At 38.7% G+C, this 18,738-nt stretch overlaps 1 protein-coding gene across 1 annotated transcript in view; it reads right to left on the bottom strand.

The window, feature by feature from the left end:
• Positions 1-13,775, bottom strand: part of LOC136863446 (carboxypeptidase B-like) — a 48,896-nt gene extending 35,121 nt beyond the window's left edge. Inside the window, exons 1-3 of the mRNA XM_068225931.1 lie at positions 13,701-13,775; positions 10,526-10,628; positions 10,275-10,424 (exon numbers count right to left, since the gene is read on the bottom strand). Of these exons, the coding sequence (XP_068082032.1) occupies positions 10,275-10,424; positions 10,526-10,628; positions 13,701-13,775 (328 nt within the window). The remainder of the gene's footprint in view (positions 1-10,274; positions 10,425-10,525; positions 10,629-13,700) is intronic.
• Positions 13,776-18,738: the final 4,963 nt, after the last annotated feature.

The following is an 18,738-nucleotide window of genomic DNA, read 5'->3' as shown; positions in this document are numbered from 1 at the left end:
GCCATCTGAGTGCAGATCCCTATCTCCTACCCACGCATTACGATCTAGAATTCTCACTCCCAGTTTCCCACATACCCACTCCATAGTCTCATTTATATCCCCAATCAACTTCCAGTCAGCATCCCTCCTACACAGTATTCCACTAATAACATTCTCTGCTTCCTTAAACTTTACCCATGCTGCATTTACCAGGTCCCACACATCCCCAACTATGTTGGTAACTTACTTATAACTACTTGTCTTACGTTTTCAGTACCAACGTGAAACACTACCACCTTCTCCCTTTCTTCGTCCTTCTCTTCTACTTTCCTCAACATCTACCTTAACCTAATTCCTGGATAACACTCTACCCTGGTACCCTTTCCTCCACACACTTTCCCGAGATGTCTAATGATAGAATCCCCCATGACCAGAGCCTCAACCCTACCTACCTCAATTGATCCACTCCCCTCCTGGTCAGTCCTATCTTTCCTGACAGCTGCAGAAGCTACTTCCTCCTCCCTTTTCTCCAGAACATGACCCTGTTTCACTTGTCTTTTCCTACCCACTACTCCACATTTCCCTTTCCTACCTCTCCCCTTTCTCCTACTTCCACACTTCTCGGCAACAGTTCCCTGTTCCTCATCTTCCCTCGGTTGTTCTACCTGCAGTGACTCGTACCGATTTCTCACCGACACCTGTCCTGAATTCTGATCCTAAATGGAGCCCTTAGCCTGCAATCTCCTTCCTCTTAAAACATTAGACCACCTGTCTTCAACAATTCCCCTCTTTCCTTCCCATCCCTCTATTACATGACATGTTGGCAAAACCAAATATCATTTTGAGAAGCCATTGCTTCGATTCCTCTGCAAAGTGTTTTCAGTTAGTTGTGCGAGGATAATGTAAAGTGATGCAAAAATGATGATATCACTCTTGGTCCCAGGCAGCTTTCTTCCACAAAGTTATAAAAAGAAGTTTGGGAATTCATGCTAATTTGCATCACCATCAAGAGTGATTCTCATGATAATTGTCAAGGACATTGTTTTCTTATTGTTCTTCTTTCCTATATTTATGATTTCTTGATGCATACATTGACCACATCCACACCTGAACCTCTTGAATGTTTGTCTGAAATGTCCTGAGAAATTGAATGTCACTCCTTCCATTAATTTGTCATTATTTTGGAGATCTTGAAGTATTTGATTAAGAAACTACAGATTTTTATTTTTTTTTTGCTACTGTACATTTGTTCCATTAATTAAGACACTGCATCATGTACAACATTATTATACTTTTGTGTGTATTGTTATTACTGGTGTCCTGAAGTGGTACACTTCTAAATCTGAACTCTAAATTCAACCTACCTGATGCCAGAGTTAGATACAAGTGTAAGGAAAATAAATTCAAAAAACTGTGTGAAGCAAGAAAAGACTGGCATGCAGTAAGGTGTAACTACTGAACATTCACAGTAGACTTGTGAAGAATATCAGTGAAATGCAAGGAGAGTCAATATGTTCCCTCTTCTGGCTGAGAGGTTAAAAAAATATATGGCTATTCCTAAGCTCCTGCTGCCTGGGTCTATTGGGGCTTGGTCTTCGGTTTTCAGGACCCTGGGTTCGATTCTCAGCCTGGTCGACAGATTTTATTTTTTAAAGTTAAAAACTTCATTATGTTAAAGTTGTTATTTACAACATATTTTATTTAAGGTACCAGTTTCAACACCTGTATGTGGTGTCATCATCAGCCTAAAATTGTAACCAAGAAAAACAACATACTAAATTGTCTTTACAATGCACACAAATGACACAACACATCTTACAGAATTACATACTAAAGTTAAAATAATATGAAATACATAATGCGTTATAGCGTAATGGTTTTATATCATTTTTGTGCTATTAAGATCACTGACAATGGAACCAAGATGTGATTAAATATAGGTTAAAAGTCTGATGTACAGATTAATATCTTGATGAACGTGTTAAAAACGTGTACCTTAATTAAGGCCAGAGCCGCTTCCTTCCAACTCGTAGCCCTGTCCTATCCAATCATCGCCATAGGACCTATATGTGTTGGTGCGACCTAAAGCCACTAGCAAAAAAATAAAAAATATTCCCAGTCCAATAGGCATTGCAAAGCCCAGTGTTTACATGGACATACAGTAGAATATCTCTTGAATCAAATGTACTGAACAAACTGGGAGCGTCGGTCTTAAATTTCAAATACAATCTGCAAAATTCGACAATAGTAAAACTTGCCAATGATCGTACCAGCGTTGTACCCAGTTGCAACTGGGGAGGAGGAAAATGAAAATGATGTTGGTGAAATTATGCTTAAGAAAGTGGAAAAGGTGGTAAATATAAAGTCCATTGTCATAAAGCAGCAGGAAGAGATGAAATTAGGCCTGAAATGGTGAAGTATAGTAGAAAGGCAGGGAGGAGATGGCTTCAACGAGTAATAAGATTAGCATGGAGTGTTGGTAAGGTACCTTCAGATAGGACAAAAGCAGTAATTGCACTTGCCGCATAATCCCGAATACCACCCGCATTTTTTCCCCAAAAATATTGGTTCTAAATCTTGGGTGCAGGTCGTATTTGAGCTGTTCATTCTCGTAAATATTTACATTGTTTACATGGAGTATTGAAATAGATTTGATTATGGTTACCATACTCAATATACCACATGTAAACGGGCATTCAGGTCTTATTGTGTTTTAGTTGCATTCTAGAAAACATGATCAATTTCTTCTCAATACGGTTTTAGCGGCATGTAAACGCGAAATGTAAGGTAATGAAATATGGTAGTTCAAAGAATATGGGTAAATATGCGGTAAATATGAAAGCCGTTCCTGCAGAAGCACGATCGTCATTTGTTTCACAAATGTTGCTGCCTTGCTGGGTGCGCGAATAACTGATCTCGCGAGATATCGTACTTATAATACCAATATAAATGGTCCGTCATTGGACATTACAAATTTTCCAGCTAACTCATTCCTGGTTGCCTGATCCGTTAGCTGGAAAATTTATAATGTCCAATGAAGGACCGTTTATATTGGTATTATAAATTTACTCATTCAGAAGAAATATTTCAGATTCCCTATGGGAATCAACATCTATATCAGTTTGCTGGCAGGACCTAGTGTTTACAGTGCACTATGTCTTCTGGTATAGGCTAGAGCAATTTTGTTACTTTCATTGATCTGTCTCTGTCTTATCCTTGGCTTTGACTATATGAAAGTGACTGAGGTATGAGCGATGCTAGTAATGCCATTCCTTCTGCAGCCAGTCCCTGCTATGAATGGTGTGAAAATGTTGCTCGTAGGGTCGGTTGGTGCATGCATTTCAGTCGGCTTGGCAGACTGATATGTAATAGCAAATTCTGGCTCGGTGAGGAAAGCAACGGAAAACTATCTCACTCCTCATTTCCCTAGTACGCCTCTTCAGTGATGCCTAGACCATCTATGACAGCTGATGGCAGAGCTGTTGAGGATCCAACCAGCCTTAGGGCTGAAGACTGAACATACATACATCATCTGATAGCCAAGCAGGCATCAATTTTTGGTAAAGAGACAAAGTCTCTCATAATTCATTGGCACTGCCGGTGGCTCCAAGTAGCCTACGCAGTGGCCTCTATGGTATGCACTAGCCAGCGTCTTGGTAGGTGTGCTAGATACCAACTGATGAGCCCAATCTAGCACATGAGGGTGAAACCCTGGCAACCAAGAATGAGTTAGCTGGAAAATTTATAATGTCCAATGACGGACCATTTATATTGGTAGTATAAATTTACTCATTCGGAACAAATATTTCAGATTCCCTATGGGAATCAACATCTATATCATCTGATAGCCAAGCAGGCATCAAGTTTTGGTAAAGAGACAAAGCCTCTCACAGTGCATTGGCACTGCCGATGGCTCCAAGTAGCCTACGCAGTGGCCTCCACGGTATACACTAGCCAGCGTCTTGGTAGGTGTGCTAGGTACCAACTGATGAGCCAAACCTTGCACACGGGGGGTGAAACGCTGGCAACCAGGAATGAGTTACCTGGAAAATATATAATATCCAATGACGGACCATTTATATTGGTATTATCAATTTACTCATTCAGAACAAATATTTCAGATTCTCCATGGGAATCAAGATCAGATATCGTACTTTGCGAGAGTCAAGACTGTTGGTTACGGAAGTCTACCTTGCTCACATTCGAGTTCCATATCGGTCCCATGAATGTGCTCTTTCTGTAGTAAGTGATGGATTCAAAACGGTGTCTACGGTCATTTACTGTGCATGAGAAACTTAAAGTTGTAGGCGAAGCTGAAATTTACAGAAATCACGCCGTTGGCAGAAAGTACAATATTGATAATTCGCGTATTTGTGATTGGCAGAAGAAGAAGGAAAAACTTCTAAAAAGTAACGGTGATCACAGAGCGTTCCGTGGGCGGAGTGCAGTGTTTCCAAAAATTGAAGAACGACTCCACAAATTTGTGATAGAAAAATGTGAGTTAGGATATGGTGTTTCTAGTGAAATGTGTCAATTGAAAGCACTAGAGATCTCAAAATAACTCAAAACACAGGGTTTTAATGCAAGCCACGGATGGATCCAAAACTTTTATCAGAGAAAGGGTTTGTGCATACAGAGACCTACGCCTATTTCACAATGTCTCCTTGGGGCGTATGAAGAAAAATTAACGGCCTTTCAGCGTCATATTATTCATTTGAATATGCAAAATTCTTATTTGCTGTCGCAAATTGAGAATGCTGAACCTGACACCTGTCTATTTTGAAATGCTTTTGGAAAATACAGTGGATACGAAGGGTTCTAAAAGTGTAATCATCAGAACAGGTGGTATTAGCGGATGGAACCAAACCCCCTCCATATGTGGTTCTGAAAAGGAAAACACTTCCGAAAGGAAACTTGCCGTCCGTTGTTATTGTTAGAACACCGGAGTCTGGCTGGATGGACAGTGCGTTAGTTGAGGACTGGGTGAAGTGCGTTTGGCAAAGTCACCCAGAAGCTTTGTTACGAAAACGAAACATGCTTGTGCTGGACAATTACTGTTATTGTGGTGGAGAATAGTGTTATGTGTGGTGTGTGAGTTGCAGGGAGTTGGGGATAGCAAAAACACCCAGCCCCCGGGCCATTGGAATTAACCAATGAAGGTTAAAATCCCTGACCCAGCCGGGAATCGAACCCTGCACCCTCTGAACCGAAGGCCAGTACGCTGACCATTCAGCCAATGAGTCAGACAGTAAACTCGTGTCCTCATCCCGAGGTGGTGCAGCTCTTTTCAGGCACACCCCCATTGGAGGTGAGCTGCATGTACTATTTCAACCACATACCAGCCCTCCTGCCATTCTTAAATTTCTGGCAGTACCGGGAATCGAACCCGGGCCCCCGAGGACGGCAGCTAATAACACTAACTGTTATGCTACGGAGGCAGACAAAACTGCAATGAAACAGTTGTACACCGAATGGATGTCTGATGGTGATCACGCGTTAACACCAACTGAACGATTGAAGAGGCCTGAAGTGGGACTAATATGCAGCTGGATCAAGACCGCATGGGTACGCATTCCCAACTATCTAGTGTCCCAAAGCTTTAAGAAATGTGGAATTTCAAATTCAGTGGACGGTACTGAGGACGACTATTTGTGAAAAGATGCCAGCGACGAAATTTCCTATCTTGAAACTTCAGATGACGATGGTGAATTGCAAATGATCTGAGTATTGGACCGATTTTATTTACAATTTTTGTGATGATTTAATTAATTGTAAGCTGTTTGAATTTATATTTGTGGTATATTTGAAGAAAATTAAATAGGTATGTAAGTTATTTGATATTTTTTTTTTTTTTTTTTTTCCGTATTTTGCCATCTCAAATTTGGGGTGCGGGTCTTATTCGGTGGCGGGTGGTATTCAGGATTATATGGTATCTATAAGCAAGGGAACAGGAAGGATTGCAACAACTATTGATGTATCTCTTTGATTAGTACACGAGGCAAAGTATTTACTGGCATCTTGGAAGGGAGGTTGCAATCAGTGGCTGAGAGGGAGTTGGATAAAAACCAGTGTGGTTTCAGACCACAGAGAGGCTGTCAGGATCAGATTTTCAGTACACAGCAGGTAATTGAGAAAGTCTACAAAAGGAATAAGGAATGTTTATGTTTTATAGATGTAGAGAAAGCATATGACAGCATAGCAAGGGAAAAGACGTTCACCATTCTAGGAGAATGTAAGATTAAAGGTAGGTTATTAAAATCAATTGAAGGCATTTATGTTGACAAGTGGGCTGCAGTGAGATTTGACGGTAGAATGAGTTCTTGGTTCAAGGTACTTATAGGGGTTAGACAAGGCTTTATCTAACACCTTCGTTGTTCATAGTTTACATGGATCATCTGCTGAAAGGTATAAAGTGACAGGTAGGGATTCAGTTAGGTGGAAATGTAGTAAGCAGTCTGGCCTATACTGACAACTTGGTCTGAATGGCAGATTGTGCTGAAAGCCTGCAGTCTAATATCTTGGAACTTGAAAATAGGTGCAATGAATATGGTATGAAAATTAGCCTTTCGAGGACTAAATTGATGTCAGTAGGTAAGAAATCCAAGGGAACTGAATGTCAGATCGGTGATACAAATCTGGAACAGGTCAATAATTTCAAGTATTTAGGATGTGTGTTCTTCCAGAATTGTAATATAGTAAGTGAGACTGAATCAAGCTGCAGTAAAGTTAATGCAGTGAGCTCACAGTTGCGATCAACAGTATTCTGTAAGAAGGAAGTCAGCTCCCAGATGAAACTATCTTTGCATCGGCCTGTTTTCAGACCAACTTTACTTTACAGGAGCGAAAGCTGGGTGGACTCAGGATATCTTATTCATAAGTTAGAAGTAACAGACATGAAAGTAGCAAGAATGATTGCTGGTACAAACCAGTGGGAACAATGACAGGAGGGTAGTTGGAATGATGAGATAAAGGCTAAGTTAGAAATTAACTCAATGGATGATGCTGTACGCATAAACTGGCTTTGGTGGTGGGGGAATGTGAGGCGAATGGAGGCTAGGTTATCTAGGAGAATAATGGACTCTGTTATGGAGGCTAAGAGAAGTAGAGGGAGACCAAGATGATGATGGTTGGACTCACTTTCCAGAGATTTAAAGATAAGAGGTATAGAACTAAATGAGGCCACAGCACTAGTTGCAAATAGAGGATTGTGGTGACGTTTAGTAAATTCACAGAGGCTTGCAGACTGAACGCTGAAAGGTATAAAGGTCTAAAATGATGATGTATATATGTATGTTATTATTATTATTAACATATCTGTTACTTAACAGATTGAGGTAACACCTCATGCAGGGAACCTACAGTAATACTTGCAAGTAACATAAAAAAGGAGTTAGTGGTGTTTGTTTTTATTTGATTCACACGAAAGAATAGAGACAAAGTTTGCAAAATGATGGATCTTGCTTCCACATCATGAACTGTCAACCCTTTCAAAATTGTTGGGGAAACAAATGAATATAAAGACAGACACTACATTCATACATTATTATGTACTAAGATAGAGTAGAAGACTTTTCCTCTTGGTGAAACTACAACCTGACTTTTCATGCCCTTCACCATTATAATACAAGGGTTGGAACTTAAATAGTGGCAACACTGCTGTGGAGACGCTATGCAACGGAATCTTATATTGTCACCGATGGCACACATTGGTTACATACCTACCTTACCTCAGAGCAAATGGACTCGCCCTTCTCACATCACCTGTCTGCGCACATGCAAGAGATACACAGTCACTTGTGAGCTAGCGGTCTAACGTAACATTGTCACTATGTTTTCCAATCAGAAACAACGGAATTTGATCAAGGCTGAATGTGGCAGAGGTCGTACAGCACGACAGTGTCATCAAGGTCTTCAAGAGGCTTGCGGGGAATCTGCATTGCCTTACAAAACAGTGGCACATTGGGTAAAAGCCTTCAACGATGGTCGGCAAACTGTGGCGGACTTTCATCGGGCAGGTCGTCCTACGAGCGTCAGTGAAGAAGAAGTTTATGCACTTGCCGCGTTACTGGACAGTGATCGCAACCTGATGATTCGTGACCTCAGAACTGTTGCAGAGATTCTACAGGCAGTAGTCTGCTCCATTCGCACCATCAACAGAACAGGCTCTGCTAAAGTTATACTAGGACTTCCACATCGCTGGCAATGGGTTATACACAACGCTGGTGACTACATTGAAGAACTGTAAAGGTTGCTAACATGTAACTCTTTTGTATCTGTTGTAAATAAATAGTTGCCACTATTTAAGTTCCAACCTTCGTTTTACCTGCTGTCCACCTTACAACATTGTTTAGGTCCCGCTACAGTCGCTCACAATCCTACAAATCATTTACTACTCTATACAGTCTACAAATAGCTGTATCTGTGATTCCAGTTCTTTACTCATATCATTTATATGGTACAAGAAAAAAAAATGGTCCAATAACATTTTCTTATGGGACCCCTTTTTAATCGTTATAAGGATCTCAGATAACACTTCAACTACTCTAATTCTCGGAGTTCTATTTTCCAGGAATTTTTTTTTTTTGCTATTTGCTTTACGGCGCACCGACACAGACAAGTCTTTTGGCGACGATGGGACAGGAAAGGCCTAGGAATGGGAAGGAAGTGGCCATGGCCTTACTTAAGGTACAGCCCCGGCATTTGCCTAGTGTGAAAATGGGAAACCACAGAAAACCATCTTCAGGGCTGCCAACAGTGGGGTTTGAACCCACTATCTCCCGGATGCGCACACACAGCTGTGCCCTCCTAGCCGCACGGCCAACTCACCCGGTTTTCCAGGAATTTAGCCACCCATTCAACCATTATTTTATCTAGTCCAATAGCCCTCATTTTCATCAGTAATCTTCCATGATCTACCCTATCAAAAGCCTTGGATAGTCAATAGTGATACAGTCAATTTGACCTCCTGAATCTAAAATATCTGCTATATCTGGCTGGAAACTAATAAGTTGAGCTTCAGTGAAATAACCTTTCCTAAACCCAAACTGCCTTGTTTCAAACATACCTAATATAATCAGAAAGAATGCTTTCCCAGAGCTTACAAACAACACATGTCAAGCTGACCAGCTTTATGATTGTCACACTTAAGCTGAATGGCATCAAACCAGCACATAAATCCAATTCAAAATCTCTAATCTGGTCAGGAATTGAACCTGAAGCATCCTGGTAATACTCCCATAGATTGTAGGTCTGACCAAACTAAATTTAGCATTCTCGAATTTGATAATGTAATATGAATTGTATCAACACTTTAAGCTATTTAATTCTACCTCAAGTAAGCTATCTATTGAGAAACAACAGTGATGAAATTCCCCAAAAATACTTTTATGTACTGATATTAACATCTTTCCCTGTACATACATTATTTTCTTTTGTTCAAAATATCTGTTCAATTATTATTATTATTATTATTATTATTATTATTATTATTATTATTATTATTATTATTATTATTATTATTATTATTATTCATTAATACTTATTCCCCCATAAAGAGGTTGCCACAAGTATAACATACACAAAAAGAAGCGAACATGTTCAGGTCAAAAAGACTTGAAAACCATGCCTATATACAAGTAACTCAAGGATACAAGTGGTTGAAGTAGGGTGGTAGTGATGTCATAACATCATGTGTGGCCGAGTCCTGTACTTTTCCTAAATTGTACCAGCACCACTGAGACCCTACAGTTAGCAGGTGAGTTGATCTCCTGTTAAAGTTTTGACCAATGTGAGTCTCTAAGCATATGATGGAAGACTGTCTTGTTACTATGTCTATTACTGTTATCAGTAGCCAAGCTCCCTCTATGGAGTGTCAACCTCTGGATCCCAAGTCCACGTGTTCACAAATGGCAGAGGTAGTTGGATTATTAAAGGGCAGAAAGAGTCTATTCAGCACTCCATGTCGTACAACATCAATTAAAACTCAACCATACATCAGCCAAAAGAAATCCATTTGTCTGTCATCTGGTAGAGTAAAATAGAGGTAGTTGAAGTCATATGGGGGTCAGATTGTAATCTCAGAGAGTTAACAATCATGTGCACTACACTTTGGCAATGGTGATTTTTTAGCACCTCCTTGCCCCTGTACAAATATTTTGTGCAGCATTGACGTGCATGGCAAGGAATGGACAAGAAATATATTTGTCATCAGTTTCATGGCCTCTCTCCATTTTGCACTACAATACTGAGTGAGTGAATAAATTCTATTTCTATAAATGTTACTTTATTTTTCTCACCTCCATCAATCCAAATTGCAGGTTTGTTAGCTGCTCCATTGGAGACCTTAATGAGCTTGAGGTCTCGTCCCTCTGAGGATTTTCCAATAACCTCTGTTTGACAGATATCATTGTGAGTTTTGGCAAGATAACCCAGGTAGCTGTCTATATCTGTAACAATAACACAAAAGAGAAATGGTGAACACTGGATTAATCTGAAGATCTCAATTATTCCACAAACAAATATATACATGTATATATTCCAAACTGACCTTTATATTGGTGATAACGGTGCCAAGTGAGACGATGACCCCCACGATTCTCAAGCTCTTCTTCGATAGGACTCAGAGGTGGATTCTCGTTTCGGATTGCAGACTGCAAACATGTTTTTATTTCTATTTTATGCTGACAAATAGTAGGCAATTGCTATAATACAGTAAATATAAATAGCACATTCTAGCTTCTTGTGGAGAAAGGGAAGAGGAGAATTATTCTACTACGAAGTTAAATTAATTTGTGAGGCAATCTTGTTTGTGTATAAATGGTTGGGGGATAACAATAGCATTCCAATTTCCATTTACACACATTGTGGCCCATAGAGCTTATTGGAAGTAAGTAGACAAACTGTCCAACTAAGCTTAATGTTGTAGTGCATTGGCACTGCTGGTGGCTCCAAGTAGCCTTCTCCGAGCTCGATAGCTGCAGTCGCTTAAGTGCGGCCAGTATCCAGTAGTCGGGAGATAGTGGGTTCGAACCCCACTGTCGGCAGCCCTGAAGATGGTTTTCCATGGTTTCCCATTTTCACACCAGGCAAATGCTGGGGCTGTACCTTAATTAAGGCCACGGCCGCTTCCTTCCTATTCCTAGGCCTTTCCTATCCCATCGTCGCCATAAGACCTATCTGTGTCGGTCCGACGTGAAACAAATAGCGAAATGTATTGAACAAGTAGCCTACGCAGTGCCCTTCACAGAATGCACTAGCCATGAGTCAATCAATCAATACTGATCTGCATTTAGGGCAGTCGCCCACGTGGCAGATTCCCTATCTGTTGTTTTCCTAGCCTTTTCTTAAATGATTTCAAAGAAATTGGAAATTTATTGAACATCTCCCTTGGTAAGTTATTCCAGTCCCTAACTCCCCTTTATATAAATGATTATTTGGCTCAATTTGTCTTCTTGAATTCCGACTTTATCTTCATATTGTGAACTTTCCCACTTTTAAAGACGCCACTCAAACTTATTTGTCTACTAATGTCATTCCATGCCATCTCCCCGCTGACAGGAACGAACCTACCACTTATGTAAAAAGTTTTAAATAAATTGATTAGAAACCACCATTCCAATACTTTACAGTCTTTAAGTATAAGATATAAATGTTACATAGATGTTAAAAAGGGACATGTTTCGCTTAAGCTTAGTAAGCATCTTCAACCACACTTAATCTAAACTTAAGTCAGGGCCCTGAACTGGGTTCCTCATTAAAGTATAATACATGCATTAATACAAGATAAAACAGTCATAAAAAAACTAGTAACATACCACTTAGTTGAGCAGCTCATCTCCTTTCTCCCAAGTCTTCCCAGCCCAAACATTGCAACATTTTTGTAAGGCTACTCTTCTGTCGGAAACAATCCAGAACAAATTGAGCTGCTTTCTTTGGATTTTTTCCAGTTCTTGAATCAAGTAATCCTAGTGAGGGTCCCATACACTTGAACCATACTCTAGATGGGGTCTTACCAGAGACTTATATGCCCTCTCCTTTACATCCTTACTACAACCCCTAAACACCCTCATAACCATGTTCAGAGATCTGTACCCCTTACTTACAGTCCCATTCATGTGATTACCCCATTGCAGATCTTTCTTTATATTAACACCTAAGTACTTAGAATGATCCCCAAAAGGAACTTTCACCCCATCAATGCAGTAATTAAAACTGAGAGGACTTTCCCTATTTGTGAAACTCACAACCTGACTTTTAACCCCGATTATCAACATACCATTGCCTGCTGTCCATCTCACGTTATTACCAAGGTGATGTTGCAGTTGCTCACAATCTTGTAACTTATTTATTACTCTATACAAAATAACATCATCTGAAAAAGCGTTACCTCTGATTCCACTTGTTTAAAAATATCATTTATATATATATATACAAGAAAACATAAAGGTCCAATAATACTGCCTTGAGGAATTCCCTTCTTAACTATTACAGGGTCAGATATAAAGCTTCACCTACTCTAATGAGATCTATTTGCTAGAAATATAGCAACCCACTCAGTCACTCTTTTGTCTAGTCCAATTGTACTAATTTTTGCCAATAGTCTCCCAAGATCCACCCTATCAAATGCTTTAGAGAGGTCAGTCGCGATACAGTCCATTTGACCTCCTGAATCCAAGATATCTCCTATATCTTGCTGGAAACCTACAAGTTGAGCTTCAGTGGAATAACCTTTACTAAAACCGAACTGCTTTCTATTGAACCAGTTATTAATTTCAAAAAACAGGTCTAATATAATAAAAAAGAATGCCTACCCAAAGCTTACATACAATGCATGTCAAACTTACTGGCCTGTAATTTTCAGCTTTATATCTATCACCCTTTCCTTTATACACAGCGGCTACTATAGCAACTCTCCATTCATTTGGTATTGCTCTTTCAACCAAAAATTAATCAAAGAAGTACTTCAGATATGGTACTATATCACAACCCATTGTCTTTAGTATATCCCCAGAAATCTTAAAAATTCCAGTCGCTTTTCGAGTTTTCAACTTCTGTACCTTATTGTAAATGTCATTGTTATCATATGTAAATTTTAATACTTCTTTAGCATCAGTCTCCTCCTCAATCTGGACATTAACCTTGTAACCAACAATCTTTACAGACTGCTGACTGAATACTTCTGCCTTTTGAAGATATTCCCATACACACTAGTCTTGTTCATTAATTATTCCTGAAATGTCCTTCTTGGAAACTTTTTCTGCCTTAAAATACCAATACATACCCTTCCATTTTTTGCTAATATTTGTATGACTTCCAATTATGCTTGCCATCATATTATCCTTAGCTGCCTTCTTTTCTAGATTCAATTTCCTAGTAAGTTCCTTCAATTTCCCCTTACTTCCACAGCCATTTCTAAATCTATTTCTTTCCAATCTACTCCTCCTTCTAAGTCTCTTTATTTCTCTATTATGATAAGGTGGGTCTTTACCATTCCTTACCACCTTTAAAGGTACAAACCTGTTTCCACATTCCTCAACAATTGCTTCAAACCCATCCCAAAGTCTGTTTACATTTTTATTTACCATTTTCCATCGATCATAGTTACTTTTTTAGAAAGTGCCTCATGCCTGCCCAATAGTCCTGCTTTTAAGACCGTCCATTCCATCACAATTCTTTTTAACTATGACAAAAACAGCTCCATGATCATTAATGACATCTATTACTTTGGTCTCTCTATAGAGCTCATCTGGTTTCACCAGCACCACATCCAGAATATTTTTCCCTCTAGTTGGTTCCATCACTTTCTGAATCAGCTGTCCTTCCCATATTAGCTTATGTGCCATTTGTTAGTCATGAGTTCTGTCATTCGCATTTCCATCCCAATTGACATTTGGTAAATTCTGATCTCCTTCTACAATCACATTTCTTTCCATGTCGTTTCCCACATCTTATAAAATAATTCTGAATCGGCGTCTGCACTACCCATTTCCGGTGTGCACGCTCCAAAGAAATCAAGTTGGTATCATATTTAGAGATGATCCTTACACCTAGAAATTCACATTTGTCATCTTTAACTTGTTCCTAGCTTACAAATTCTTCTGTCGCCAGTATGAGTACTCTCTCTCTTACCATTCTTATCCTATCTCTATGATACACTCTCCAGTTCCAAGAGAAAATTTCTGCATCCATTATATCATTTCTCAGCCACGATTTAATTCCTAATACAATATCTGATAAATATATATCTATTAAATTACTTAATTCTATTCCTTTCTTTACATTACTTCTGCAGATAAACACTAACATTTATATGTCATCTCTACTTGACTTCCAGATCTCTGTGCCCTTATCACCACTCCCTACAAAACTATGTTTCCCTGAATGCACCTCCCTATTACCCTTCTAAACAAATTTCCTAACTTATACGTACCACTGTGGTTAAAGTGAAGGCCATCTGAGCGCAGATTCTTATCTCCTACCCACCCATTAGGATTCAGAAATTTCACTCCCATTTTCCCACATACCCACTCCAGTTTTATTTAAGTACCCAGTTGTCTGCCAGTCAGTATCCCTCCTACACAGTATTCCACTGATAACAAACTCCGCTTCCTTAAAGTTCACCCGTGCTGCATTTACCAGATCCCACACATCCCCAACTATGTTGGTACTAATATCAGCTTGCTTTACGTTGTTGGTACCAACGTGAAACACTACCACCTTCTCCTTCCCCTCCTTCCTCTCTTCTGCTTTCCTCAACATCTGTCTCAACCTAATTCCTGGATAACACCCTACCCAGTTTCCATTTCCTCCACACACTTTCCCCACATGTTTAACGATGAAATACCCCATGACCAGAGCCTCAATCCTACCCACCTCATTTGATCCCCTCCACTCCTGGTCAGCAATATCTTTCCTGACAGCTGCAGAAGCTACTTCCTCCTCCCTTTCCTCGTTCCCATGACCCTGTTCCACCTGTCTTTTCCTATCCTCTACTCTATATTTCCCTTTCCTACCTTTTCCCTTCCACCTACTTCCACACATCTCAGCAACAGTTCCGTGTTCCTCATCTGCTCTCTGTTGTTCTACCTGGTGTGACTCGTACCGATTTCGCACAGACACCTGTCCTGAATTCTGATCCTGAATAGACCCCTTAGCCTGCAATCTCCTTCCCCTTAGAACATTAGACCACCTGCCTTCTACAACTCCCCCTTTCTTTCCTCTCCCTCTTGTACACGTACTGTAACCTGTACATTGTTTGAGGGAGGCCTATCTTCCTTCCTGTCTTCTGTGAGAATCCTAATTATCTCCCTCAAACTCTGCAGCTCCTCCCTCATACCCCTCAATGCCTCGCCACACCCACAGTTCCCACACTTGCACTCCTTAGCCATTCTTTATGGAGAATGAAAAGAAAAGGAAAAATAAAATAATTTATGTGCAAAAAAAAAATGAAGAGAGGGATATATTGTCTGGGATAGTACTCAAAGATCACACGACAATAAGGTAATTAATATACGACTACATTACAATACTACGTAGTCGAACTCTTTTTTTATCCTACAAACACATTAACAGGATAAAAACTGCTGTTAAATACTGAATACCAAGAAGAATATGTAGGAATTGCCCAATTCTATACTGCAATTAGGCCTATCCTAATTACAACAACAGAATTTTAGTAAGAGAGTTTCTATGGATACCTCTACTATGTGACACAAATTCTTATAATTTTGTTAAATACCACCTATAAGAATTTTAAAAAGAGTAGAAAAAGGAAAAGAAATGATGGAATTGAAAAACATATACATTCATTTAGATCAGCAATACAACAAAAATTAAAACCTAAACGACAAAATTGATATAAAGAACCCCATCTTAGTACATTTACCAGAATTAATACAAATGCTTAAATCTGATATAAATAAATTCTATAAACATTTTAATCCGACAAAAGTTAATGGCTTATTGATGCAAACAAACTCAACTCCTCCCCTTACTTCTCCTTGGCAGTCCCCTCCACAATCTACTGCAGCTATCAATGCACCGCCTACCTTCACTTCCCCTTCCCACTCCCAGCCAAAATATAAACTGATCCGCACTCACTCATATAATACAAGGAGTGCAAACAGAACAAGTAGTTCTCAAGAGGCTAGCAGTAACACTAAACAACTACGCAGCAGAAAGAAATGTAAGTGACAATTCTTTTGATAAGAAGTTTATACAGAATTATAATCAAAACCATAAACATATATTTTTTATCTTTCATTACAGATATACCAACAAGCCCAATTTGGAACATATGATAACCATTCAAATTCTACCTCACATTAGAAAGTGTTTATTCACCAACAAGTTTATTCATGAACAATATTCTCATATTGACAACATAGAATTCATGCCAATACATTTTGTACAAATGTTACTCAGCAACATCGAGAACAAGTTAAATGTTCATAACATAGGCAATTATCAACTGTAGAAAATTGTTAATATAGTTAACAAAGTTTCAACGACAATCATACAAGTCAAGCAACATTGAATCAATACAATCAGCCAAATATCAAAAGGTTTTTTAAAAATAATTTTAAAGAATGTTCACCAGATGAGTTTTGTCAATAAAATTTTAGACTTAGATAAAATTTAGAAAAATATGTTTTAACTTAAAGACATAATTTTATTGTTATATGACTTGTAAAATATTATAAGATTTGTCAATCAGGTTTAAAAGAATAATGTAATCCAATAGAGTAGATTCATGATCTTATATAACCTTAAGTAAATGATAATTGGCTGATGGTGCTCAAGAAAAAGGAGCGAAACATGTATGATTTCAACAACTTAATAAATATGTATCAATCAATCAATATATATCTGCATTTAGGGCAGTCGCCCACGTGGCAGATTCCCTATCTGTTGCTTTCCTAGCCTTTTCCTAAATGATTTCAAAGAAATTGGAAATTTATTGAACGTCTCCCTTGGTAAGTTATTCCAATCCCTAACTCCCCTTCCTATAAATGAATATTTGCCCCAGTTTGTCCTCTTGAATTCCAACTTTATCTTCATATTGTGATCTTTCCTACTTTTATAAACGCCACTCAAACTTATTCGTCTACTAATGTCATTCCACGCCATAAACAACATACCACTTAGTCGACCAGCTCTTTTTCTTTCTCTCAATTCCTCCCAACCCAAACTTTGCAACATTTTTGTAACGCTACTCTTTTGTCGGAAATCACCCAGAACAAATTGAGCTGCTTTTCTTTGGATTTTTCCAGTTCTCGAATCAGGTAATCCTGGTGAGGGTCCCTTACACTGGAACCATACTCTAGTTGGGGTCTTACCAGAGACTTATATGCCCTCTCCTTTACATCCTTACTACAACCCCTAAACACCCTCATAACCATGTGCAGAGATCTGTACCCTTTATTTACAATCCCATTTATGTCATTACCCCAACGGAGATCTTTTCTTATATTCACACGTAGATACTTACAATGATCCCCAAAAGGAACTTTCACCCCATCAACGCAGTAATTAAAACTGAGAGGACTTTTCCTATTTGTGAAACTCACAACCTGACTTTTAACCCCGTTTATCAACATACCATTGCCTGCTGTCCATCTCACAACATTTTCGGGGTCACGTTGCAGTTGCTCACAATCTTGTAACAAAGTTTTTATTATGTTTGTTGTATTGAATAGGTGGTATTTATAAAATTATAAGAATTTGTATCACAAGTAGATCTTCAATACAGACAAAAAAAGAAATTTATAACCTGCAATACCTCTAATATACCGGTACTACAGAAATATTTTTCAATAATAAAACAAGCACGCTAAATTCTATTAAGATATTACTCGTATACTACTGTACAGTACACTACAATAATTTTAAACTACGTTCAGACATATCCTAATTACAATACCTGTACCGTATTTCACTACTAAGCACAAACAGAACTGAAAATTGTTTCATTGAAATTTTGCAAGAACTACTGTACTCAAATATTACCAACAAAGTTAAATGCTAAAACAGGTTATTATTAGTACTATGCTCTAATAGATACACATGAAAGATACACATGAATATACCGGGCAACAAACGGTACTATCTAAACATACTGTAGCTACACTACAGTTCTCAGCTGAAATGTTTTTATATGAATTTTTACCACTGGGGGATTACTATTACAGAGAATAAAAGTGCCCTTAAATGCTGGAAAATAAGAGGTTGTCTACAATAATTTCTGTCAAAACTATGCCAGGGGCTTGAACTGGAATATTATTGGGATATAGGAATTTGATTATTAACTTTTACTCGATCAACAAACAAAGGTGAAAAGTACCAAGTATGAGTCTTGGAAGATATGCTAGTTACCAACTGATGAGCCCAAATTGGCACACTGACTGGGGAGAAATGCTGGCAACCAAAATTATTTGATAAGATAATCAGCTATGTGGGAAACGATATGAAAAGGAATGCGATTGTAGCGGGTGATCTATATTTAACAAATGTCAACTGGGAAGGTAATGCAAATGGCAGTAAGCATGGCCAACAAATGGCAAATAAGTTAATATTGGAAGTACAGCTGATTCAGAAAGTGATAGAACCAACTAGAGGGAGAATATTCTGGACGTGGGTCTGGTAAATTCAAATGAGCTCTATAGAGGAACCGAAATAATAGATGGTATTAGTGATCACGAAGCTGTTTCTGTTGTAGTTAAATGTGATATTAAAGTAGGACTATTAGGCATTACAATATGG

Source organism: Anabrus simplex, chromosome 2 (assembly GCF_040414725.1).
Source record: "Anabrus simplex isolate iqAnaSimp1 chromosome 2, ASM4041472v1, whole genome shotgun sequence".
NCBI lineage: Eukaryota > Metazoa > Arthropoda > Insecta > Orthoptera > Tettigoniidae > Anabrus > Anabrus simplex.
Note: the sequence above shows the minus strand (reverse complement) of the source record. Positions and strands in the feature narration are given on the sequence as shown.